The sequence below is a fragment of the Spermophilus citellus genome, assembly GCF_964194105.1.
Source record: "Spermophilus citellus genome assembly, chromosome: 12".
In the NCBI taxonomy this organism is placed as follows: Eukaryota; Metazoa; Chordata; class Mammalia; order Rodentia; family Sciuridae; genus Spermophilus; species Spermophilus citellus.
In genome coordinates this window covers 73268782-73296296 of record NC_138198.1, presented here as the reverse complement: position 1 = coordinate 73296296, position 27515 = coordinate 73268782, and the positions used below count along the sequence as shown (strand labels likewise).

The following is a 27515-nucleotide window of genomic DNA, read 5'->3' as shown; positions in this document are numbered from 1 at the left end:
CCATCCACTAGATTTCATTCATTCTGTTTAGCAAAAACAGACTGCTTATCCTTCTATCAGTACTTTCTTGAAACATTATCTGTTGCTGTTTTATACATTCCTTAGAAACCAGCCTCCCATGGCTATAGAAAAGGTGTTTATGCCTCATTCCTTTGGAGAATCCCTGTGCTAATGCTTAATTGGCTTTGTGGACTGCTGTTAGGAGGCACAGAATTGCAAAACAGTCTCAGTGCTGAAGTATAACAGCATTTTGAACTGTAAGCTTTAAATGGTTTTGATGATAGCCCTTCTGTAGTTATTTTTTCTTGACTCTCCAAGTTTATGGGGAAGACATGCAAAAAAAAGAATTTAAGGATTAAAGAATTAGTTTGATCTTAAAATGGAAAGCTTTACACATGATATTTTATGAGATTTCCTATAAAGATTTCTAAATAATCAATTATTTTGAAATTTTGATGCTCATTATATTCATATACCAGCGGAGCATAAGTATTTCATGTCCCAAACTATGCTTTCCAAATGGATGCAGAATTGCTGAATCTTATTTATTTCACTGTAAAGCCTCCTGTTTCAACTCATATAGGTTTATGAGTAGGCATTACAACATTTTTTAAATAGTAGATGTTCTCATACAAGTATGTAGTTGCTCATAAAATCAATTTTAATGTAGTGACAATAAGATGCAGGATCAGCTTGAAATGTGGAGATGGCTGTGCAGAATCAGCAGCTCTCTGGCTTAAAACCACTTCTAATAAACAAAGATAATTCTTGCATTTGGTATGAACACTAAAAATATATTTTGAGTTTGGTTCAGTGAAACTGGTAGGAAAAACTGAAAAAGCATTTTGTCTGTTTCATGATGTTGTCTTCTGTTTTAAAGGTATTTATGAGATCTTCATCTATTGGCATTTCTGTTATTATCTTGTGATTCATACACACACACACACACACATACACACACACACACACACACACATTTTAGTCAGCTATGTCACTGCTGTGGCTGAAAGATCTCACCAGAACAACTGTAGAGGAGGAAAAGTTTATTTAGGGGCTCCTGGTTTCAGAGGTCTCAGTCTATAGAAGGTCGACTCTGTCCTCTTGGCTCAGATGAGGGCTGAACATCAAGGTGGGAGAATTTGGCAGAGGGAAGCAGCTCACATTATTATGAGAGAGAGAGAGAGAGAGAGAGAGAGAGAGAGAGAGAGAGAGAGAGAGAGAGAGAGAGAGGGAGATACCTCTATTTGCCAGATACAAATATATACCCCAGAGTCACGCTCCCAATTCCCACCTTCTCTAGCCACACCCTATCACTTCAGTTACCTCTTGTTAGTCTTTGTCAGGGGATTAATTCACTGATTTGGTTAAGACTCTCACAACCCAATCATTTCTTCTCTGAACCTTCTTGCATTGTCTCATGTGTAAGCTTTTGGGGAACTCCAGATCTAAACCATAACTATATACATGTACATATACGAGTACATATACATATATATACAAACACACATACACACTCACATATGTATATGTATATATATACACATATATATAGAGAGAAATTTAGCAGTTTTAGTGAGGCATAATTTGTATACCATCCAATTTACGCATTTAAATTATTGAATTCAGTAATGTTGTTTGTATATTCAGAGTTCCCTAATCAATTTTAAAACACTTTCATCCCTCTCCCTAAATTAGTCAATCCTTATTCCCCTGCTCCAGCCCTTAGCAACCCTTAATCTACATCCTGTCTATTTACATTGCATTTAAATTAAATCAGATAACATGTGCTCCTTTGTGTCCTGCTTCTTTCTCTTGGCATAATAGTTCAAGGATCATTTACATTGCAGCATGTATCAATATTTTATGCCCTTTTTAAGCCAAATAATATTTCATTGTATGGTTATAATACATTTTATTGAATCATTCATAAGCTGAGGAGTATTCATGTTGTTTCCACCTTTTGGTAATTGTCAAAAATGCTGGTATGAACATTTGTGCACAAGTTTATTCATGAACATTTGTCTTCATTTCTCCAAAGTATATACTTAGGAGTGGAATTGCTGGGTCACAAGGTAACACTGATTAGCATTTTAAAGAATGATGAAATTGTTTTTCAAATTGGCTGGACCATTCCACAGAGCAGAGTATAAAGGGTCCAATTTCTGCATATTCTTAACAACACTTGTCTATTTTTATCATGGCCATATTAGGGATTTGAAGGTGTATCTGTTTGTGGTTTGGATTACATAATGGCTAATGATAATGTTGAACATTTTTCCATACAGTTATTGGCTATTTGTATCTCTTTTAGGGTGAAATTTTTATTCAGATCCTTTCCCCAGTCTTTTTCTTTCTTTCTTTTTACTTAGTGCCACTGAATTTTTTACTTAAAAGTATTGAAATGGTAAATTTTATGTGTGTAAGTGTGTGTGTGTGTGTGTGTGTGTGTGTATATGTGTGTGTGTGTGTGTATGTGTATATACACACACATACACACAATACACATATACATTTTTATTTGTTTATTTTTATTTTTTATTTTTTTGGTATTGGGGATTGAACCTAGGGCCTCTTAAACACTGAGCAACATCCCCAGCCCTTTATTTTTTTAGCCAGGCCCTAAGCAACTCAGGGTCTTCTGAGTTGCTTAGGGCCTGGCTAAGTTGCTGAGGCTGACTTTGAACTTGACATCATCCTGCCTCACCCTCCTAAGTGGCTGGGATTACAGGAATGTGCTAGCATGCCCAGCCCTTTCCCCATTTGTAATTAAATTACTTATTTTTTATTATTTAGTTATAATAATTTCATATGTCTAGATGAAAATCTCTTATCAGATACATGATTTAAAACTGTCTCCTCCCCATCTGTACATTGTCTTTTCATTTTCTAGATGGAGAAATTTGTAGCACAAGTTTTTAATGTTGATGAAGTCTAATTTTTTGTTACTTCTCTTGTCACGTGTGCTACTTAGATCATTTGATGTTGTGTCTAAGAAGAATTTCCCTAATCCAAGGTCACAAAGGTTTATTCTGTGTTTTCTCCTAAGAGTTTTATAGGGTCCATTCTTAGATATAGGTCTAGGAGCTATTTTAAGTTAATTTGGGTAGAGTATAAGGTAGGTATGCAACTTTGTTCTTTTTGTCTGTGGATATCCAGTTATTTGAGAATTGTTTGTTTTGTTTTGTTCTGTTCTGTTCTCTATTGAATTGCCTTGGTACCCTTGTTGAAAATCAGTTGACTGTAAATAGAAAGATTTCAATCTGGAAATTAGAACCTGTGAATCCTCTAACTTTCTTCATCTTTTTTCCTCCAATATTGTATTGGCTTTTCTGAGTCACTTATGTTTTTGAATGAATTTGAGGATCAGCTTGTCAATTTAGCCCTCCCCAAATCAGTTGTGTTGTCAAGTAGGAATTGTGTTAAATGTGTAGATTGCTCTGGGTGAGAAAATATCTTCATGTTAATGGTATTAGGTTTTAATGATCCATGAACATGGGATGACTTAGCTTTTATTGAAATCTTATAATTTCTAACAATTGTGTAGTTTTCAGAGTAGTACAACTATTGTAATTCTGCTATAAAACTTATTTCTAGGTATTTTATTCTGATGCTATTGTAAATGAAATTATTTTATTTTCAATGGTTCATTGCTAGTTTATAGAAATGTAATTTTTTGGTATATTATATCTTATATCCTGAGATCTGTTGAACTTGCTTATTCTAAAATTTTTGTGTGGGTTCTTCAGCATTTTCTTTTTTCTATTAATTTTTAACATATGTTAATTTCACAAATTATTGGACTTTTCTGTGCTATTTCCATACATGCTTACATTGGCCCTGTCCATCCACCCATCATCTGTACTCACCAATCCTCCGTGCACACTTTCCAGTGTCTAGTAATCACTTCAACTTTAAGGTCATTTTGTTGTTGTTATTGTTCCCAAATTTTCAGATTTGTGAGAGAGTACTTGCAATACCTCTCTTTCTTGTATCTAGATAATTTCCCTTAACATGATATTCTCCATTTCTATCCATTTTTGCTGAAAATGACAGGATTTCATTTTTTAATGGATGAACAATACTCCATTGCGTATTTATATACCATATTTTCTTTATACATTTATTTGTTGACAGGCACCTAAGCTGATTTCATATCTTAGTGATTTTGAGCAGTGCCTCAATAAACATGGACATGCAAGTATTGCTTTTGTATGCTGATTTCATTTCATTCATATATATATATATACCCAGAAATGGAACAGCTTGACCATATGGTAGTTCTATGTTTAGTTTTTCAAGGGACTGCCACGCATTTTTCATAGTGGCTGTACTAATTTACATTCCTACCATCTGTATGTAAGGGTTCCATTTTCTACATATCCTCACCAATATTTGTTATTTTTTTATAATTTTGATAATAGCCATTATTGGGGTGAGATAGTATCTCATTGTAATTTTAATTTACATTTTCTGATGGCTAATGATATTGAGATTTCTGTCATATATTTATTGGCCATTTGTATTTCTTCTTCTCAGAAGTATGTATTCAGATAATTTGCTTAATTAATAAATTAATTTTTTGTTTTTAAACTTTTGTAGTTCTTTATGTGTTCTGAATATTAACCCTCTGTCAGATGAATAACTGGCAAATAATTTCTCCCATTTTGTAGGTTGTTTCTTCACTCTGCTGACTATTTCCTTTGTTGTGCAAAGTATTTTAATTTTATATAATCCATTTGTCAGGTTTTGCTTTTGTTTTCTGTACTATGGAGTCCTGTCCAGAAATTATTGCCAGCTCCATTATCTTGAAGTGTTTCCTGTATGTTTTCCTCCAGTAGTTTTAGCATTTCAGATCTTATATTAAGGTCTTTGATGCATTTTGATTGTTACACAGGGTGAAAGATAGGGATCAAGTTTCAGTTTTCTGCATGTGGATATCCAGTTTTTCCAGCACCATATGTTAAAAAAACTGTCTTTTCTCCAATGTTTGCTTTTGGCATTTTTGTCTAAACTCACTTGTCCCTAGATATGTAGATTTATTTGCGGATCTTTTATTCTTTTCCATTGGTCTTTGTGTTTATTTTTATACTGATACCATGCTGTTTTTTTCTTTTTTAAACTGTGGCTCTCAAAAATAGGTATCATATTGCCTTTAGGTTTGGTTTTTTTTCCTCTTCTCAATATTGTTTTGTGTATATGAGGCCTTTTGTGCTTCCATGTGATTTTTGGGGGCTGTTTTGTCTAGTTTTCTGAAGAATCATTTTAACAATATTAATTCTTTCAATTCATGAATATGGGAAGTATTTCTACCTTTTAGTGTTTTTTCAATTCATTTTACTTCAGTGTTTTACAATTTTCATTATAATGGTCTTTCACTTAGTAAGCTTGTTTGTACGTGTTTTATTTTTGATGGCTGTTGTGAGCAAGATTGATTTCATTTCTTTCTTAGTAAGTTTATTATTGGGGTAGAGAAAACCTACTGATTTTTGTATGTCAATTTTGTGTCCTGCTACTTTACTGAACTCATTTATCAGTCCTAATAGTCTTTTCGTGGAGTCTTTCTGAAAACAGGAATAATTTGACTTCCTCCTTTCCTTATTTGTATGCCTTTTGTTTCTTTATTTTGCCTAATTGCTCTGACTAAAATTTCTAGCAATATATTGAATAATTGTCTTATTCCTGATCTTAGAGGAAATAGTTTTAGCTTATTCTATCCATTTAACCATTCAATATGGTATTGACTGAAGATGGTGTTTTAGGTTCAAAATTATTCATATATTTTTAAAAAATTAATTTTCCCCCAATTTATTTTCATAACCATACATTGCTTGCCTATTTCCAAATTGAGATTTTTTTTTTTTAAATGAAGGCTAGTTAAGCAGGGGAAATAAAATAAGAATGACAGTGACAAAGCACAAACTAGAATTGTTTTCAAAATTATATTCTGTTGAATAAAGACAGATCCCTTTGCTTTAGTTGAGAAGGGCACAGGACTCAAAATTGACATTTCATTTCATTTTTATTTTTGTGAGTTGTGTGTACTGGAGATTGAACCGAGGTCTCATACATGCCAGGTGCATACTTTATCACTTTTAAAAAATTTATCCCTTCACCTGTATTAAATTTTTTTAAGGAATTATTTTAGTTATATATAACATTAGAATTCATTTTGATAAAATTACAAAAGCACCTAACTCTCTTAGGTGCATATATGAATATGCCACAGTACATTTTTAAATTTTGAGACAGGGTCTTGCCCAATTTAGCCTCAAGCTTTTGATCATCCGTCTCAGTCTTCCAAGTAGCTGGAATTATAGGCATGTGCCACTGCACTTTTTGACATTTCATTTTGAAGATGGGGGAAATTACCTTACATTTTTTCCAAAGGAAAATCATTCTTCTTCAAGATACAGTTGATTTCTAAAAGTTATTTATATTTAGTGCATGTCTTATTTTTCTCAGATAAGAATGTTGACCTATTCTTAACTTTTAAAGAAAAAAATAAATTGTTGTTTGAAGCATGTTAAGACCAATCAAGGACTCAGTTGGTTGAGATATTTAAATATTTAGAACGGTGCTTAGCACATTCTAAGAACTTAATAGATATAAGCTATTATTTACTATGATTATTACACATTGACCATCCCCAATATGAATATCCAAAATATAAAATCCTCTAAAGTGAAAAAATCTTTTAGTGTCAACCTGATGCCACAAATGGAAAATTCTATACCTGACATCAAGTGACAAAAGGCAAGTTCACCAAAATATTGTATAAAATCACCTTCAGGCTGTGTATATAAGGTATATGTGAAACATGAATTTCATGTTTAGACTTGGGTCCCGTCCCTAGGATATCTCATTATGCATCTGCAAATATTCCAAAGTCTGAAAAAAATTGAATTAAAATACTTTTGTTTTTATGCATTTTGGATAAGGGATGCTCATGCTATTATGCTGCTGCTGCTGCTGCTTCGGATTGACCCATAGTGTTTTATATGCTTTTCTTACACATGTTGTCTATTACTTTGCCCAAACTTTATTGTTTTTATATTAAATGCTATATGTTGATAGACACACTAGAATCAATTAGTTGTAAATAGTAAACCTAATGAGCTGTATTGATTGATTTCTTAGGTGGAGGAATTTAGTTGGTTTCATTTTAAAACTGAAAAATATATTGTTTCTCAGTGTCATAGTGAGTACTCTCTTGCTCTTCTTCTTGGCTGTATTACCCAGGCCTTCCCTGCTTGTAATGATGATAATGATGATGATGATTGATGATACACACACACACACACACACACACACACACTCTACACAAATAAGGAGACGCACTAACTGGCAGTTGGGCGTACTTCCAGTTCATTTCAAACCATGCCATTACATTAAAATGTAAATTAAAATAAAGGGAAGTTAAGACATATTCCTCTTTTTTCCCCTTTCAGTTTATACTTTGATCCTGCAAATTATTCTTCTCTGATTTTGGTGCTAGTATTCTGATGCAGGCTTTGAAGAATCAATAATAAGGAAGCATTTACAAGCAGATTTGCATCTTAGTCAATGATAATCCTTGCCCTGGGGATCAGAGGCTGATTTGAGATCAATCAATACCTGAAAACTTCCTTTCTTTGTGATAGGCAACAGAATATGGCAGGGATAAGAGAGAGGAGTTATACCAAAACCTGTTTGTTATTCATGGAAGATATTTAGTCTGTAGAACTCCTTCAGATCTTAGAAGAAAGCTGGCATAGCATTTTGAAAGGGTATCCAGGGAGATGAATGGGCCTATAAATTTGGAGAGAGTGAGGGCAGGGGGTGGGGAGAGAGGGAGAGAGAATGTCTCATTTTGAATTTGAGATAGATAATTTCCCATTCTAAAGGTGCTTGCAATACCTGGTGTTACAATTAAATTAGTTTGGCATGGTTTAGGGTGTATAGCACAACATAGACTGTAAACTTTTCTGGCTGTAGAAATCTTTTTCTTGGCCTTTTTTCCAGTTTCCAGTGAGAGGTATGAAAACAAAACAGTAAAGAACAATTTCAAGTGCTAAGTAAGAGGCAAATAGGATGCCTTGCCCACGTTTTCCAATTTAAACTTTATTCCAGCCCTATGAAACAGGTATTGAAAAAAATCCCCTATTTTGGGCTGGAGGTGTAGCTCAGTGGTGGAGCACTTGCCTTGCACCTGCAAGGCACTGGGTTCAATTCTCAGCATTACATAAAATAAATAAATAAAATAAAGGTATTGTGTTCATCTACAACTAAATTTTTAAAAAATTTCCTATTTTATAAATTTAAAAAATTTCAGTAATACTTACATTTAGGAACTTTTGCATGTATTCAGATCTAGCAAAGGGCTGAAGTTGTGATGTTTGAACACAAATGTCCTGAAATCCAAATCATAAAATACTGTGATTGAACTGCCTAAGCTGCTTGCCAAATGAAAATGGTTCTAGGGTTTATAGCATTAGGGAGAATTCATGCATCTTAAAACTTTGGAAAATTATATAAACCTGATGTTTACTGAAAGAAACTTATACATATCATTAGCAAAAAGTTTGATCTTAATGTTTTACAATTGAATAGAATTCCACAGTGTCTTTTCTTATTTACCCTGGCGGGTTAGTCACTGTCTTCCATTTCTGTCAATTGTCTTTCATTTAAAATGGATAATTTGCTTATAAAGATGATATGCTTACTAGGTTTGTATGTCTTCATCTGGTTTCCATTAAAGGCGTGGCTTTATTATCTTAGCCAGATGATTGTTTTTTCTGGCAATCTGCTTCTTAACTCCACAACAGTATTTCCCAGGCTAAAGCCAGTCAGTGGATGCCACTGGAGGTTCTCTCACACAATACAGTTAGTTTGAGTGGAGGCATAAAATGTTTTAGATCCTTGACATTCCCATGCAAGTATGTGCACTAAAAGTCTTTGAGTAGGCTACAATAATTCTAATGGGAAAGTGATGGCTTTCATCCCATGCATCATGTGTTAATTAAGTATGGGGGTAACAAAAAAGAACCAAATATCACAAACCTTACTTTTGGCCCCCAAATTCGAAATTTAAGGTATGTTCTAAGAGACAACCCTCTGGAGACAGTATTGGTAGTATAGTGATTCATGAGCTTCATGGATTCTCTTTAGTTCATTGAAAGTGTACTAAAAAGAGTACTCTCATGCCTTGTTTTGGACATGTAAATTGGGATAAGCTTTATGGAAAACAGTTTGACAATTGTGTCAGAAGTCTGTTAAAAATGTGAATGGTTTTGGTCTCAGTAATTCAGTTTCTAAAAATTTGATGGAATGAAAAATAAAAACTGCACATAAGTATTTCATTATGAGCACTTTTGCCTTGGCATTAGATATAATGAAAGAAAGCCATGTGTTCAGAGCAACAGATTGTGTCCATACCTGTGTTCCCATGTATGTATGTCAGAGTTTCTCAACTGTGACTACTGTTGACATTTTTGGCTGGGTACTTCTTTTTTACAGGTGCTATCTTACACATTTTAGGATATTTAGCATCCCTAGCCCTTACCCATTAGATGCCAGAAGCACCATCACCATAGCAGCTGTGACAAGACAGAAATGTCTCCAGACATTGTCATATGTCCTATGGCAAGTGTGGGGATGGGGGTTGGTTCAGTACTAGAGCACTTGCTTAACATTCATGAGGCCCTGAGTTCGATCACCAGCCCTGGAAAAAAAAAATAGGAAAACAAAACAAAACAAAAAATCCCCCGTGGAACTATATTACCCTTGGTTCAGAACCAATGATACATGGTCAGGAAATTTTCCAGTAGTTTTAAGTGAACACTTGATAAGGAAAAATGCTGACAGTATTTTGTGAAATTTTAAAAAAAGTGCATTTTTTTTTTTTTCTGAAAAAGGCAGAAGGATAATGGTAGTTAAGGGGTTAGAGGATATAGAGTTTCTACAATGGCAAAGAGTTGTTCTGGGAGTGCTGTGTAATACCAGAAATCCTTCCAGTTTCCAGGTCTCCCGGAGCAGCCATGGATAACATAACTACCTATACCAAGGCAGTAAGAGGGCAGCTTCTACCAGGTGCTGCTGGCCTTCTGTTTGGGCTCAGTAGGGGTTTCTTTGACCTTTATCCACACCATCTACCCACCATTCCCTCCCCATTTTCTGCTGTTCTCAAGATTTGGCTTCCCATCTGCCTCTTCACCTAATGCAAATAGATAATCTCTGTGAATCCCCTCCCTCACCTTTAGCCTGTATGAATCTAAATTTTACTCCCCAGCCAAGCTTGAGGACACAATGCCATGTGTGTCCTCCACAGCTTGCAGAATGCTTTCCGTTTAAGAAAAAAACAAAATTGAGTGCAGCAATGCATACACATTTCAGAAGTTACATCTTAGAAATAATGAACATATGATTAACAATTATTTCTCCATTTTAAGTCTTCTTACTAAAATACTAAATGTAAAAACCCTTTTTTTAAAAAAAAATCACAATTCTTAGGGAAAAAATAAAAATGATTTCAAATATTTTGAACTCCTTTTAAACATATTCATCTTAAGGGAAGGAGGAATATGTAACACTAAGTCAGTGTCCATGAATTGTATAGGAGGCTATCTCATATTGGGGGGAAAATAAATGATTTTTCAGACAGTTTAGAAACATAATATTTTCAAAAGGAAAACATTATGGGTAGCCCACCCTTGATTTTTCAAAATAACTCCTCAAATGCTTAATGCAGAATGAACTTAAAGTTTTTGAGATTTGAAATTCATTTGAAATTTATTTTAATCAATGGTAAGCTTGTTTATGATGCTCTAGAATAAATCAGTTTTGGGTTTCCTTTTGTGTCACTCTGATAGCATGGAAACCTTTGAAGGGCTGCAGATCTCATTCTGATGATTGTAGTAGGGAAGGAAAAGTTCCTAACAGCAGGAAAACCTTTGCATTTCTGCATTGTAGAGAAGGAGGCAGGCGTGCAGAGCTCTTTCCTTTTTACCTGTATCCTGGACTTTTCTGGTTGAGAAAAGTGAAAAGAACTCAGTTATCCTGCATATAATGAACAAGAGGGATTTTGATATTCTTAGCAAGGGGAAGAGATTAGAGAGATGAGATAGAGAAGAAAAAGGAGTGTTTAGATGTGAGGTGACTCACCCACAAAAGCTCATGTGTGAGACAAGGCAAGAAAGTTCAGAGTTTTAACCTAATCAGTGCATTAATCCAGTGACAGGGATTAACTGGGTGGTAGCTGTTGGAAGGTAGGGTGTGGCTGGAGGAGGAAGGTCATTGGAGGTGTGCCTCTGGGATACATATATTCTGTCCCTGATGACCCAAGCTTAGTCTCTCTCTACTTTCTGGTACCATGTCCTGGGCTGCTTTTCTCTGCCATGCCCCTCCACTATGATGTTCTGCCTCACCTCAGGCCCAAAACAATGCAATTAACTGTTTATGGGCTGAGACCTTTGAATCCTTGAGCCCCAAAATAAACTCTTCCTCCTGTAATTGTTCTTGTAAGGTTTTTGGTTATAATGGTGAAAAAAAATTACAAGGAGGAAGAAGAGAAGGAACAGGAATAAGAGAAATACTTGAAGAGGGAGAGGAAGAAGGAAAGGAGGAAGATGAGGAACAGGAAGGGAGAGGGAGAAGCACAGTTAAGCTAGGGCACAGGTAGAAGGGACACACAGGTGGGTTCAAGGTAAGAAGTCAAGGCCTAGAGCACATAGGATTTTGCAGGGGATGTTTAGGGGAGACTTGATAAATTTTAAAACCCCTTTGGTATGACAGAAATTATATTCAAATCGTTAAATAATCCTTCACCACAGGCTTGGAACTGCCCTGGTCTTAACCAACTGCAGACTAACATCCCCAAGTGTAGCACCCTGTTGACCAGTGTTTTAGTCTTTTTATTGTTGTTCTAATGAAACCCTCAAGGAAGGCCAATTTTATAAAAGAAAGAATTTTATTGAGTTCACTGTTGAGAGATGAAGGTCCCCAAATCAGGAGGCCTCATTACTCTGTCCTGTGGCAAGGGCCTAATGGCATCATACAGGGAGCACATGGAAGATTGGGAAACCAGAGAGTAATTCAGGGATTAAGCTTGCTCTTTTGTCAACTCACTTTTTTGAGAGTCAGGGGTCCCCCAAGAGCTACCTTCATCACTTCAGAGGGTAGCTCCCCTAGTGATCTACCCTTAAGCCCCACCTCTAAGTATTCCATACCCTCTCTCAACACTGCCCCCCAGAGACCAAGCTCCTAACATATGTTCAAGCCATAGATTATCATGAAAGATGGGTCCATAGTGAAACACTTGGTGTTAGAGACCCAACTTGATATAGAGGCCTGCTGTGAGAGGAGAACAGAACTAGGGGTCTTACACATAGGTGAGGGCAGCCTTGTGAGGCAGTGTGCCATTCTGAATGTGCAGGATTAGCTCAGCCTTTAATGATCCATAGGGATACTAAAGGAGAGATAAGATTCCACATATAATCCTCATATGGAATGAGGCATAAACATACCTACTTAGATACTGTGTCAAGGAAAACTTTTCCTCTTCTAACTATGAGGTTCAGTGCTTGGGGGCCTGCAAACCAACTAACAAAGAGATTCATTAATGGAAGAAAAAGCAAAGTTGCTTCCCCCATGCATGGGCAAGAAGCCCCTAATAATGACAAACTTGCTAAATAACTAGAGGTAAATATTTATATACTAAATTTATCAAAAAAGAGAGTTATAATCAAGTAATCCAACAGAATCTTCCACACACTGGGAAAGGGTAGAAGGCTCTTTTGGATTATTTGATATTAATGGGAATGGGCAGTCTATCTCTATGGCAGCTTAATTAGCAGGAAATACCTTATGAGGGGCTTAGTGGCCACTGTAGTTTTGGGCTAGCTTTGCTTTAGTCAAACAAGGGACATCAAGACAAGATTTCTTTCTTTATCTTCTTTAGCTCAAATGTTTTAACTTTAAAATAACTTTTATACCAACTCTGGGGGGTCTGAGTGGGTTCCTACATTTTCTCTATCTGAAATTTTTCTGGAAGTTTCACCAAATAAAAGTAGCAACAGCAGCTGGGTTATTGCTGTGGAGAGCCATTAGAATTAAAAATAGCAAGGAAATAGATCTATAAAAAAGAGAGAAGAATTCATACTAAAAGGAGGAAACAAAAAGTAAAGGTTAATGGTTGGAGTAGACTGGGCAGTTCCTGAGTGCAGAGGGCAGCTAGTTGGGAAAACTGCCAGTTGCTGGTCTGAAGGATCTTTGGTGATGGTGGCAAGTGCAGTGTCCTAGTCATGATTCTCTCCTGGAGCACAGCGTGGAGGAGACAGGTGTTCCAGTGGACTTTCTAGTTGTACATCCTGTTCTAATGATGGACCCTTTCAAGTTCTGTTGAGTTGTCCAGCTTCTGCTCACAGGGTTTTGGAAAAAATGAAAGTTTTAATTGTCAGTGATCCCAAATCAGTAAGGTGTGAGGAAAATTGGAAATGTTACTGACAAAATGCCCAAGATAGCAAGAAACAGTCTAGAAATAGGTGAGAAATATCTCAAAGACAATGAATAGTACTGGAATCTGAGAACCCACAGTGGTGAGTTGTTTTCCATTGAAATTTCTCACCACAGTCACTTCATTTCTGATCATACAAAATAAGTCAAGTCCAATTAAATTTGACTGAATAAAACATATAAATGCAGCAAGATAATTCTCCACATGGACCTTCTAAAATTTGCTTCGTTGGGACTTTTTACAAGAAATCTCAGATGGTATGCGTTTTAGTTTTTTTGAATTGGTTCATTATAATTACATGTAATAGTGGTATTCATTATGACATATTTGTACACACACATAATTTGGCCAATTTTATTCCCCAATACCTTTCCCTTCCCTTCATTCCTCCCTCCCTCTGGTCCCTTTCCTCTATTCTACTCATCTCTGTTCTAATTTTCATAAGATTCCCCTTCCCAACTCAATATTTTATTTCATATTTGATTTTAGGAAGTACAAATATCAGATAAAACATACAACCCTTATCTTCTGAGCCTGGTTTATTTCATTTAACATAATGTATTTGAGTTCCATCCATTTTCCTGCAAATGACATAATTTCATTTTTTATGGCTAGATAAAACTTCATCGTGTATGTGTATCACATTTCTTTATCCATTCATATGTTGACTGACACCTAGGCCCTTTGTACAACTTGGCTATTGGGAATTTTGCTGCTATAAACATGGGTAAGCATGTATCACTATAATATGCTGACTTAAGTTGTTTGGATCAGACTGGATGTTTAAAAGCTTGCCTAATCTAGGAAGCCATGTGAAAGACTTAGCACCAAACTTCTCTTGAAATGCCTGTATCCTGTTTCCTGGACTTGCCAGGACGTGGCCTTCCTTACTCATCTAGGATGAGGTTCATTTTCCCAAGAGGGCTTTGTTAACATTGGTCAAATAAAATCAACCTTTGTTTCCTAAAACTCATCACATCTGATTCTATGCACACTATTTTCAGATAAGACATTCCAAAGTACTGATTATGTAAGCAATGTTTTCAATGTGTCTTACTATAAAGAGGACTGATTCTCATTGAACCTAGGTAAATAATTATATGGACCCAAAATCTAAGAATATTCAATATTAGTTTCTGAAATTTTGAAGGTTTTAGGCAGGGAAGAAAAGATATTTCATTTCTGCTTACAAATTAATAATCGTATCAACTAGGAGTAATTTATAACTATTAATTTTTAAGATAAAAAGAGAAAAGTGTTCCTTGACTTCCAGAAATAGAACATTAAAATAGCAATGTTTAAAACAAAAAGAGCATAAAAACTGTCATCATCATCCATTAGTTTATTCAGTCCCATTCAGTTAATTCTGGTTCTGTTTGATTTTGGGTAAACAGTTTCATGAACACACCAGCTTCTTAACTAGAGTTCTGGAAATCCTTATTCAGTTCAGTGACTATCATGAAATCATCAGTGCCAACAAAGCTGGTACTCCAGAGCACCTGGCAGAGTCCTCTTCATGGATCTCAGAAAAACTGCAATTTTTTTTTTTTAATTTTAAGATGAAGTTCTCTGTCTTGGTATCTTGCACGTATTTGCTAAAACAGGATCACATCACTGTAAGACAATTAATATCTATGAATGATAAAAGACTTAAAGGGACATGGTTGAAAATCTAATGACAGTATTATACAAATAGTGCATTATTAGTAGTATTTTTAAAATAATAGTATTATAAACAAGTTTTGTTGACTTAAAACCTTTTATATAATAACTAGAAGTATGAATAATAACTTTATACCATTGTTGTCTGCTATCAGCCAGGGCAGAATGAGAACATACGTATAGCAAGAATATTGGGTGATTTCTAGGCATTTACATAACTCCTGAAATATTTACATTAATGACATTAACCCATGAAAATATAACCCAGGGTAGGAGATTAAACTTTTCTTATTTGATAATGCTTTTTAAAAAAAATAGTCACAATACCCAGAAGTAGGAAAATATTACATACACATAATATTCATTGATATTTATGTGCCTTACATGCACACGGATGCAAATAGAGTTCTGCAGCTTTTATTCTAAAATTTTAGCCATAAGTCGGGCATTAACACAGTTGCTTCTTATCTTGCCTCACTTATATTTTTATCTAAATTGTGCTTCTGGCAGATGAAATAAATTGTTACTTGCTCAATATGAGGGCCAAAGCTTTTACCAATTTTTGTGGAGGATACTTTTGTGATTTTCTCTTATCCTGACATGTAATTTCATCGAGGCTGTAGACTACATTTTATTTTCCATTAGAGTTTTTTCCAGCTTCAGTTGGTTGCTGTTTGGGTTCCTGAGTTCCTTAAGAACCCCTGAAGTGGAACAAGGGAGACTGTGATGACCAGTAGAGTGTTGAAGGGCTGGAAGAGGAGAGAGAAGCCTAGGGGATCCAGCTTGGAAGGTTTTAGTTATCTTGTCTAAGCACCAAAGTTCTGAATTTCTAAAGTTCTAAGTATGCTGGAGCTGGTTATAATGAAGAGGCATACAGTAAGCAGGAATTTAAAGGAAGGGGGGGTTGCTTAGTCAACTGAGAGTTCCCCTGGGAATAACATGATCAAGCAAGCATAGTATAGAGTCCTGGAAATCAAAGCCTAGACTAGGAACTCCCAGTCCAAGAAGTCCTTGAAACATTAAGAAGCCTGGGATTCTAACCCAGCTACACAGAGTGTACCCATTCAAAGGTCTTAAACCATAGGTCTTTCTGTAGCTTACCCATCGCTGCAAAAGGTGACCCCAGAGGTGCTCAAGATACAGCCCCATACCTGTAGATAGCCCAGAGGGAAGATAGCAGGCACTCCTATTGCCAGAGGCAGAATACACAAAGGCAATTGGGAAAAAGACAATGTGGGACTTTCTAAGTTGAGATTCTTTATCTTTACTTGGATGAACCCTGTGACAATGGCCATGTTTAGTAGGATGCCAGCTAAAAATGGGGTATTCAGGCCATCCACATTTCTGCCCTGCAACTATGACTTCTTTCTCTAGTCAATGGCTTTCTCACTGGCCAGCTCATACAATGGTGTTTAAAACTGTGTTCATCTTTAGAAATACATACCTGCATGTTATTTCAAGTTGTCCTTCTCACAAGCTTATAGCCAGTTATCATTCTCCACTGCTTGTATTCTTCCCATGTGCCTGTTTACCCTTCATGACACTGAAAGGTCTTCTTTGAAAAACAAACAAAAAACCCAAACAAGAACACCCAGTTTTTCATGTGACAATCATTCCCCATTGTATTTATCATCCTCTGTCACACTGAGCTTGTCAGCTTTCATCTTGATATCACTATAGCATAGAATTTGGGCCCCAAGGGAGAGCTGCCTGATAAGAGGGACAGTAGCTACTGCTTCCCTTGATGTGCATACTTCCCTTCCAGTAATGTAGCAGGATGTCAAGGTTGACTTTGAAGGGGCTGCAGGACCCTATCTGGAGGTAGATTGTTGATGGAAGCATCTCCTTCCTTAGGGTCAATGACCCACCTCATGGCTGGCTGGAGGATAGTCCAGTGTAGGCTTTTATAGATTCTCTATGTCTAAGCACCTCAGAAATAAGATTTTTGTTTTTGTTGCTTCTTTTAATTTTAGGAAGAAAGTTGTGGGTTGTTGACTTTATGGTGGCATAAGACAGCTACTAGGAGGTTTTGTTCTCTGAAAAGTGAAATGGCCAAGTCCTAATCCAAGGTCTTCAACATTAGGGGAGACTTAGTAAGAAGGATGAAAAGGGAAAAGGCCACAGAAAATTGACTTTGAAAGGAAAATGTTCAAAGTGTTTTTGGAAGTTTTTTTTTTTTTTTTTTTAAAGATCTGTATGGCTAGAAGCATCTATTCTTATTGGGAGGTGAGTTTGGAAGAGGAAGGATACAAGGCATATGAGGCCAGTTTGCAGTTTTTGGTGATCTGAGGACAGCTGTTTTCTTAGCAATTTGGGGGCAGAAGCCTTCTGCCTGAGAAGATGAGTGATTTGGGGGACTTGTTATGGGGACTTCTGATTCCTGGAACTGTAGACAGAGAGTAGATCTAATAGTCCCTCAGCTGACAGGAAGTGCATCTGACAGTTCCTTAGGAAGTGGATCTAGCAGTCCCTCAATCAACAGGAAGTGGACCTAGCAGGTCCTCAGCCTACAGGAAGTACATCTGATAGTTCCTTAGGAAGTGGATCTGGAAGTTCCTCAATCAACAGGAAGTGGACCTAGCAATCTATCCACCTACAGGAAGTGCATCTAACAATTCCTCAGGAAGTGGATCTAGCAATCCTTCAGTCAACAGAAAGTAGACCTAGCAGTCCCTCATCCTATAAGAAGGGCATTCGACAGTTCCTCAGGAAGTGGATCTAGCATTCTCTCAGCTCACAGGAAGTGCACCTGACAGTTCCTCAGGAAGTAGATCTGTCAGTCCCCTACTTGACAGGGAGTGAATCTAGCAGTCCTTCAGGAGTATGTACTATTCTTTGTGTGATTGCAGGGTACCTTATCTGCTGGGACCAGACATGCACAATTTACATAAAAGTGTTAAAAAATCTGTTGGTGTACACATACACTGACAAATAGAGGAGTTTCACTGCCATCATTTTTCTTTTTTTCTAAGGATCATCATGTAGGTTGATGTCCACATGGCTAGGATGGTATGCTTAGATTAATTTTATGAAAATTTGAGCAAATTTCAAATTAATGACTCATGTACTGAAGTAGTTGTATTCATTGAGTATCCCTTATCCAAAATACTTGGACTTATGGATTTTTTAGATTTTGGAATATTTTCATATTTATAATGAGATCTCTTGGGGATCAGATGCAAGCCTGAACATGGGATTCATTTATGTCTTATAATAAATCTTATACATATAGCCTGAAAGTAATTTTTGTACAATACATTTTTTAGCATGCATATGTTGTGAAATATGATCACATGAGGTGTACAATTTTCTACCTGTGTTGTCATGTCTGCTCTCAGAAATGTTTAGATTTTCAAATCAGGGTGTTCAACCTGTATATATTTATATTTAATTAGAAGAGGAGCAGTATTCACTTTTGCTTAGATTTTCTTGATAAGAAAAAAACCAGCCTTTTGACTTCCAATGCAGTCCTTTTAATTTAGTCAAATTGCAGAAATTTTTCCAGATGTTTATGAACTTCAGGGATGTCTAAAATGATTGTTCTTTGTCCAGTAAAATTTTTTATACAGTAAAAGGTTGTTTCAGAGGTGAGGTAGGAAGGTAGAATAGTATGATTCTGCTGCAGAAGTTAAAATCTCAAGTGAATAGTCTTTAAGGTTATGTGTTCACATTTTTATTAATTTTAAATTAATAACTTTAAAATAGATTAAACTTAATGTTGCCAAGAAGTATCAGTTCTGTGTGAGGCATTAACATCAGGTGCTGTTATAAGGAGTGCCCTTGCTATTGTGATAGGAGAATGATGAACATCAAAATGAGAGAATTCATAGAAGCCTCATGGAAGAAATAGCACTGAGGAATCATCTTGGAAGAAGCTAAAATTACAATAGAGGAGGTACCCCCAGTGAGGAGAAGATCAATAGGGAAGGCAGAGGTGATGAGAAGACCTAGAGAGGCCTGGCTTAGTGGCCTATACCTGGGCTTTGAACTGGCCAACCTTTTGCATTCTCCTTCTATCACTCTTTATCCACGTTCCCATCAGTCCTCCCACCCATGAAATGGAGAAAATACCTCCCACCCTCAGAACATTTGTGAGTATTCAGTGGAAAGATGTGTGTCATGTATGTACTCAACAAATGTTATTTTCCTCCATTTTCTAAAATCAGTGTGTTTTCTAGTTTCTTAGAAATGATGAGAATTGAATCAGTGAAATAGTTTATAGAGTTTAGCATTATATATTAACAATAAGAAAAAAAGAGACCGGGGCTGGGGATGTGGCTCAAGCGGTAATGCCTGGAATGCATGGGGTGCTGGGTTAGATCCTCAGCCCCATATAAAATAAAATAAAAATGTTGTGTCTGCTGAAAACTGAAAAATAAATATTAAAAAATTCTCTTTCTCTCTTCTCTCTCTAAAAAAAAAGAGAGAGAGACCATAGTTTTGTCAGAAGCTATGCAGAACATTTTGAATGCTAAACATCAGGAATACATTAAATTATTAGTGGCCTCCAAATTAGTAATGGGATTTTATTGTGCTTCATTGACATTAAAATGAATTTTTACTTGTTCTTTGGTTGTAACCCACTTCCATTCCTAATTATATTCTTCTCAGGCTCACCTAAGTGTGAGTTTATAATCATTGGATACCAATAATAGGGCACAATTCCTTGAAAGTATTAGGATATGGCCTGAAGACCATTACCAATGAAGACTAAGGTATTTATACTAGTTTTGTGTGTGTGTGTGTGTTTTGTTGTTCTTGTTGTTTTGCTTTTGAGCATAAAAGAGTAGGATTTATTCAAGTGAGAAGAAAAGATATAGAGCTTCTTCAAGGTGAAAGGGAACCCAACAAGGGTTGCCTTTATGCTAGTTTTTATTGAGTTGTATCCCTCCTTCCCCCAGAAAATCATGACATCTTCTTGTACTCCTTTTCTTTCCCTCTACCTGACTTGCTACTCTTTTACTCTAATAATTGTTGTGATAAGAAAATATTTTCCTAAAAGGAATTGCACAACATCTGTCATTCTAGCTTGTTTTCAGGTGATGCAGAAATTGGCCTGTGCTTCCCAGGTCAAATAAAATTGCCCTGTATTTAAACAGCTGTTCCATAGGCACAATGTACATCATGAAACAATGTTGTTTAGCATTTGAAATCATTGTTACTTCTTGAATTAGAAATATGAATCAGCAGAAATTGCTACACTATGGCAGTCACAGAATCATTCACAAAGTGTGTCTATAGGGATATTATTTGTGGTAGCTGGAAAATATTACATGAATAATGTTGCATTCCAATTAGTTGTATTAAAATATATATTATGCACAGCTCTGTATTTGGGTTTAAAAGTTTCCTTGACAACATCATTTAACTTCTTACTGTTCTTTTCATGTTGCTAGTATAAATATCTAATATGTTTTTGTTCAAAACATCAATTAGGCTTCAGTATAATCTTTATTAATACAGATCTGTTATTACAAGATGACTACTGAGCTATGATAATTTGCACAGCAGGAACAATAAAATATCTTCTTTTTTTGGTTCTATCCCAGATTGCGTGGCTTTTTTAGTCTTTTACAAAGCATACACCCAGAAGGTTCCATGTTATCTTGCACAATTACAGTGAAATCTTTAAACCTCTTGTAAGCAAAAGCGTTATTTTCTCCCAAGGTGAAGAAAATGGAAAGGCCCCAAATTACAGATAGATTGAAAAAGATCATAGTAGTTGCAGAACTCCACTTTTAATGTATCTATTTCTTTCTTTTCATGTAGCCAGAACTCCCCATTTTCTGCGGATTCAGAATGTAGAAGTGAACGCTGGCCAGTTTGCCACCTTCCAGTGCAGTGCCATTGGCAGGACCGTGGCTGGTGACAAGCTCTGGTTGCAGGTATAGTAACCACAATTTTAGCTGTCTGGTGAAGTTCTATCAGGGAGAAAGTATTTGCCCTGGAGGGAGGAATCAGTGAAAAAGCCTCTGTCTGGACACTTGTTTCAGGACTTTCGTCTTTATCAATAAGTGGCCAGGTTTCTAGGTGTTCTGCATAAACTAGGTATTTTTCTTTTCACACATCCTTTATGAATTTCTGTTTCCCCCCTTTGCTTTTGCTTAGTTGTCTCATTTGGAAGATCATATTGTCAAATTATTTCAGAACACTGTGAAGATGTTCAAAATACAGCACTTTCTCTGATTCATCCTCCTGAGCAAAATCTAGAGAATTTCACACAAACTTATACACAAGCATGTGCGTACACCAGCACCCATACTCACAAGCACGTGCATACAAAAAGAGTTTTTAGGCTTTTGTAATTTGAATTTTCTAGCAATTTCCCCAAACATACAAATTAATGACATATATTTTGCTTTCAAACATGTAAAATACATGTAACTCATATCTGTGTATGTGTGTATGCACACACACACACACACACATATATATATATTAACATAATTTGTGTGACTTTGTTTACAATTTCTCAAGTTCCATCTCTCATATTTTGCCTTGCAAGTAGTTTTTACGTGTCTATGCCAGGTCTTAGGAATTCTGGCAGAATGAATACATTAAAATGACTGGTTCCCTTCTATCAGAATGTTACCCCCTTCTTAAGTTCTAGGTTTTATGAGGGGTTTCCTCTACCCAGTGCCTTCCAATTACATGTTTTTTTAAATTCGTTTTTCCCTTTTAAGCATTAATCTGTGGTGTGCTCATTTCTCATCTTGACTGAACCCCTCCCCCCTTTTTCTTTCCTTGGTTTGTTTTTTGTGGGACTTTTACTTTTATTTGTCTGTTTTCATGGTGCTGGAGCCTTGTTCATGGTCAGCACAATCGCTTACACTGAGCCACACCTCCAATCCATTTATTTATTTTTATTTAAATTTTGAGTTGGCTACTAAGGTGAACTTTCACATTTTTAAAAAATTTATTTTGTAGATGTAAAGAATTCCTTTATTTTATTTATTTTTACAGGGTGCTAAGCATTGAACCCAGTGCCTCAAACATGCTAGGCAAGAGCTCTGCCTCAGAGCCACAGAGCTAGCTTCATAATCTTCAGATTTAAACACTTCTTTACCTCCATTTCTTGCCATGTCAGTTTCCAGATCTTGTGCTGACGTTTTTCTGTAAGGATCACCTCTCTACCTCCTATCCTACTTCTCCTTTCTGCTGAGACATAATGATTGTGATGTAATACATTTGTGTGACATTATTATTTTAAAATACCTTATCCCTTTTAATCATTGTAATTTACATAAATGGTTGTTTTTGTTTCTCCTTTCCTTGAGGAAATGGGAGAATGGGCCCTCCCAACGTTAGCCTGCAAAGGGTTGCAAGGTTGAATACATTGGGGGAGAGGGCCTCTGCCCAGAGTGCCTCCCCCTTCTCCCTGATGTCACTGTTTATTCACATCCTGTCCCTGTTAGGGACTTGCCTAGCCAGGAAAGAGGACTGTATGAAGACAGCTGAAATTGTATGTTTCAAATTCCTCTTTAGTTTTTTCCCTCTTTCTAAAAGTTTTATAATCACTGCTTTAAAAGCTTTCTGCAGTGTGTGATTCAACTTTTCTTCTTATCTCACTTCTCAGATATTTTAAATTCTTGATGTTGGGATTGAGAATAATTTTCTCTGTTAGTGCCATTTTGTACTAAGTGCTCTCCAGATTGACAATCTGTAGTGACCAGTGATGAGATAGACATCTTTTATTGATGTTTTACACAAAGCCTTAACCACCTTTGAAAAGTGAAGCTCTACAATAGTAATAAAAACAGCATGGTACTGGTACCAGAACAGGCGGGTGGACCAATGGTACAGAATAGAAGACACAGAGACTAATCCACAAAGCTACAACTATCTTATATTTGATAAAGGAGCTAAAAACATGCAATGGAGAAAGGATAGCATCTTCAACAAATGGTGTTGGGAAAACTGGAAATCCATACGCAACAAAATGAAACTGAATCCCCTCCTCTCCCCATGCACAAAAGTCAACTCAAAGTGGATAAAGGAGCTAGATATCAAATCAGAGACTCTGCACCTGATAGAAGAAAAAGTTGGCTCCGATCTACAGATTGTGGGGACGGGCTCAAAATTCCTTAATAGGACACCCATAGCACAAGAGTTAATAACAAGAATCAACAAATGGGACTTTCTTAAACTGAAAAGTTTTTTCTCAGCAAGAGAAACAATAAGAGAGGTAAATAGGGAGCCTACATCCTGGGAACAAATTTTTACTCCTCACACTTCAGATAGAGCCCTAATATCCAGAGTATACAAAGAACTCAAAAAATTAGACAATAAGATAACAAACAACCCAATCAACAAATGGACCAAGGACATGAACAAACACTTCACAGAGGAGGACATACAATCAATCAACAAGTACATGAAAAAATGCTCACCATCTCTAGCAGTCAAGGAAATGCAAATCAAAACCACCCTAAGATACCACCTCACCCCAGTAAGATTGGCAGCCATGATGAAGTCAAACAACAATGAGTGCTGGCGAGGATGTGGGGAAAAGGGTACTCTTGTACACTGCTGGTGGAACTGCAAACAGGTGCAGCCAATTTGGAAAACAATATGGAGATTCCTGGGAAAGCTGGGAATGGAACCACCATTTGACCCAGCTATTGCCCTTCTCGGACTATTTCCTGAAAACCTTAAAAGAGCACACTACAGGGATACTGCCACATCGATGTTCATAGCAGCACAATTCACAATTGCTAGACTGTGGAATCAACCCAGATGCCCTTCAATAGATGAATGGATAAAAAAAAATGTGGCATTTATACACCATGGAGTATTACGCAGCACTAAAAAATGACAAAATCACGGAATTTGCAGGGAAATGGATGGCACTAGAGCAGATTATTCTTAGTGAAGCTAGCCAATCCCTAAAAAACAAATACCAAATGTCTTCTTTGATATAATGAGAGCAACTAAGAACAGAACAGGGAGGAAGAGCAGGAAGAAAAGATTAACATTAAACAGAGACATGAGGCGGGAGGGAAAGGGAGAAAAAAAGGGAAATCACATGGAAATGGAGGGAGACCCTCATTGTTATACAACATTACATATAAGAGGTTATGAGGGGAATGGGATAACAAACATGGAGGGAAATGAATTACAGTAGATGGGGTAGAGAGAGAAGATGGGAGGGGAGGGGAGGGGGGATAGTAGAGGATAGGAAAGGTAGCAGAATACAACAGTCACTAATATGGCAGTATGTAAAAATGTGATGTGTAACCGATGTGATTCTGCAATCTGTATTTGGGGTAAAAATGGGAGTTCATAACCCACTTGATTCTAATGTATGAAATATGATTTGTCAAGAGCTTTGTAATGTTGTGAACATCCAAAAAAAAAAAAAAGAAAAGTGAAGCTCTTCATTTAATCTCTGATTTATTGCTAGAACTCTTAATGTTTCTTGAAAAAACAGTAAGTTTAAAGAAATACAGATAGATAGATAGATAGATAGATAGATAGATAGATAGATATCGATGTTAATGTTTTCTGAGAGATCACAGCGTGAAGTATAATTCTTGGTCTTCATGGAGTCATCTTAGCTTTTGCCAAAATTTTACTGACAAGTTGAGAGACAACAGTTTGCTCTTTTTGTTTTAATGAATGTCCTGGGCTTGGGAAGCTCCTGTTTAACCTTGAGCATTTATTTATGCCTGCGAGTTTTTAATTATTTGCTGTTACAGTGGCAGTGGTTCTTCATTTCTAAATGCTGACTTAATTGGTCTGAATTGTTGTTCAGCATTCAAACCCAGGATTGAAAATTCACTAGTCGGAAGGAAAATGTCACATGTGTTTCAAATTGGAAAGAAAAAGATGTAAAGTACAACTGGTGCCTGTATGCCTCTACATTTCCTTGGTATCACTGGGGACTGGTTTCAGGACCCATGGTTAGGCCAACCCTCAGGTGCTCAAGTCCCATGTATACAGTGGTGTAGTGTTTACATAAAACTAGATACATCTATCTCTAGATGACATATAATACCTAATACAATACACACATTACATTCAAATAAGTGTTATACTGTATTGCTTTGGCAATAATGACAAGAGAAAAACAGTGTGTATATGTTCAGTTCAGGCATTTTTGTTTCCCAAATGTTTTTGATCTGTGAATGGTTGAATCTTTGGGTGCACAACATGCAGAAATGGAGGACTGCCTGTATTTGGGAGTCTCAAAGACAATTTCTTGTTGAGGATCCCAACTACTAGGTCTGTGTCTCTTTGTTCTGTTAGGTTTGGACTATAGCTGTGATGAATTATTTCCCTCTTGACCTGCTAGCATCTTTCTTTTTCTACTGCCCAGTCATGTCCTTCTTGTCATCAGTGACTGTGGAGTCCCTGTAGCTTTCCACGCACGTAGCCTGATCAAGACGGGGGATGATAGGGATTGAATTTATATGACTTTGGATTTTTAAATGAAACTTAGTTTGTCCTGGATTCAGAATACTATTTGGTCTGTGAATCTTTGTGATGTTACGATAATTTTACTGTTAAATAATTTATGTCTCCTGGTATTTTGTGGGGAGATGTTTACTTTATTAATAGCTTGTGAAAGAAGACCAGTGCCCTTCACTTACAAGGTGGTTTCTGTTAATCTGTATTTGTACTAAATTATTTCTGGTAGGGATGAAGATTTAAAGTAGAGGAAGGTTTCCCAGTGCCACTCCTGCCTTTGGCGTGCTACTTCTAGCCCTTTGACTCAGACCATTCCTTAGGGGTGGTGGAAAAAAGAAATCTACAATCATGTTCCTGGTGTCTCTAATCTAGAGGTAGAAGATCTAATCTAATCTAACATCCAAAATGCTCCTGAACCTCAAACTTTTTGAGTGCTGACCCTACACCTGGAGTGGAAAGTTTCATACAATGAAACTGAGTTTGATACACACAAGTATTTATTTAGTTAATTAGTGGTGCTGGGGCTCAGACCCAAGGGCATTGAGCATGTTAGCCAAGGAATCTACACTGAAACACACTTCAGCCCAATCTCTCTCTCTCTCTCTCTCTTTCTCTCTCTCTCTCTCTTTCTCTGTGTGTGTGTGTGTGTGTGTGTGTATTTTGTATGTAGTGCTATTGATTGAACCCAGGACCTCATACATGGTAGGCAAGTGCTCTACCACTGTACTGTACACAAAATCATTTAAAATATTATATAAAATTACCTTAGGCTATATGAATGAGGTGTGTATGAAATATAAATGTATTTCATTTTTAGATTTAATTTCCATTTCCAATAACTCATTATGTATATGCAAATATTCCAAAATCCAAACTAATCTGAAATTTGAGACACTTCTTGTTGGAAACATTTTTGTGAGGGATATTCAGCCTATAATACTCTTATGCTGTAACAGCTTTAAAAATGCTTGTCTGTATGTAGACTCACTTGGGACCTTAAAATAATTATGAAATCCAGGAAGAAAATTGAATGAGAAGAGATATTTTTATATTTTTTTGTGATCTGAGTCTCCATAAGTAAGGCAAGATTTAAAAATTCATAATACTTCCTTTATTTGAGGGACATCAATATTTTTGATTTTAGTAATTTGCAATAATTTTCATTGCATACATCACCATCCTTTAAGCCCCAGTGTAGACATTTTGCATCAAGTGTCATGGATTCTTTTTTTTTTTTTTAAAGAGAGAGTGAGAGAGGAGAGGGGAGAGAGAGAGAGAGAGAGAATTTTTAATATTTATTTTTTAGTTCTTGGCGGACACAACATCTTTGTTGGTATGTGGTGCTGAGGATCGAACCCGGGCCGCACGCATGCCAGGGGAGCGCGCTACCGCTTGAGCCACATCCCCAGCCCTAGTGTCATGGATTCTCCCCATGGTGTTTTATCTATTTTATAGATGAGGAGTTTGAGATTCACAATTGTCCAGGGTCACAGAGGTAAATGATACTGTACATCCAACTCCTTGTCTCTATTTTTGCTTATCTCTGGTTAATTCCACTATATTTCACTGTCTTTTCCTGTCTTGAAGGTAGATGAATGGGCAATGTGCATTTAACACTTTCCTAGAAGAAGTTAGCTATGACCAGCTTGCATGATTGACATCAAGGAGCCAACCTGACCATAGAAGAAATGTTCATATGTATTACATGTACTGATTGATCCAACCTGTTTTTGGTTTGGATATTAGTTGTCCCTATCAAACTCCTGTTAATGTAAGAATATTCAGAGATGAAATGATTAGATTTATGAAAAGTATACTTTAATCCATGTATCCTAGTTTGAATGGACTGACTGGGTTCTAACTATAGGATATGCCTTGGAAGGGTGCATCTTCCCTGTGCCCCCTGACCCCACTTCCTTGTTGCCAGCAGGGAAGCAACTTACCTTTGCTTCAC

General features: G+C 36.5%; 1 protein-coding gene across 9 annotated transcripts in view; it reads left to right on the top strand.

The window, feature by feature from the left end:
• PTPRM (protein tyrosine phosphatase receptor type M) overlaps nucleotides 1-27515 on the top strand; it is an 825699-nt gene that overhangs the window by 310972 nt on the left and 487212 nt on the right. For all 9 annotated transcript variants that reach the window (XM_081262895.1, XM_081262888.1, XM_081262887.1 and 6 more), the window contains exon 5: nucleotides 20921-21036. In XM_081262895.1, the coding sequence (XP_081119021.1) occupies nucleotides 20921-21036 (116 nt within the window). The remainder of the gene's footprint in view (nucleotides 1-20920; nucleotides 21037-27515) is intronic.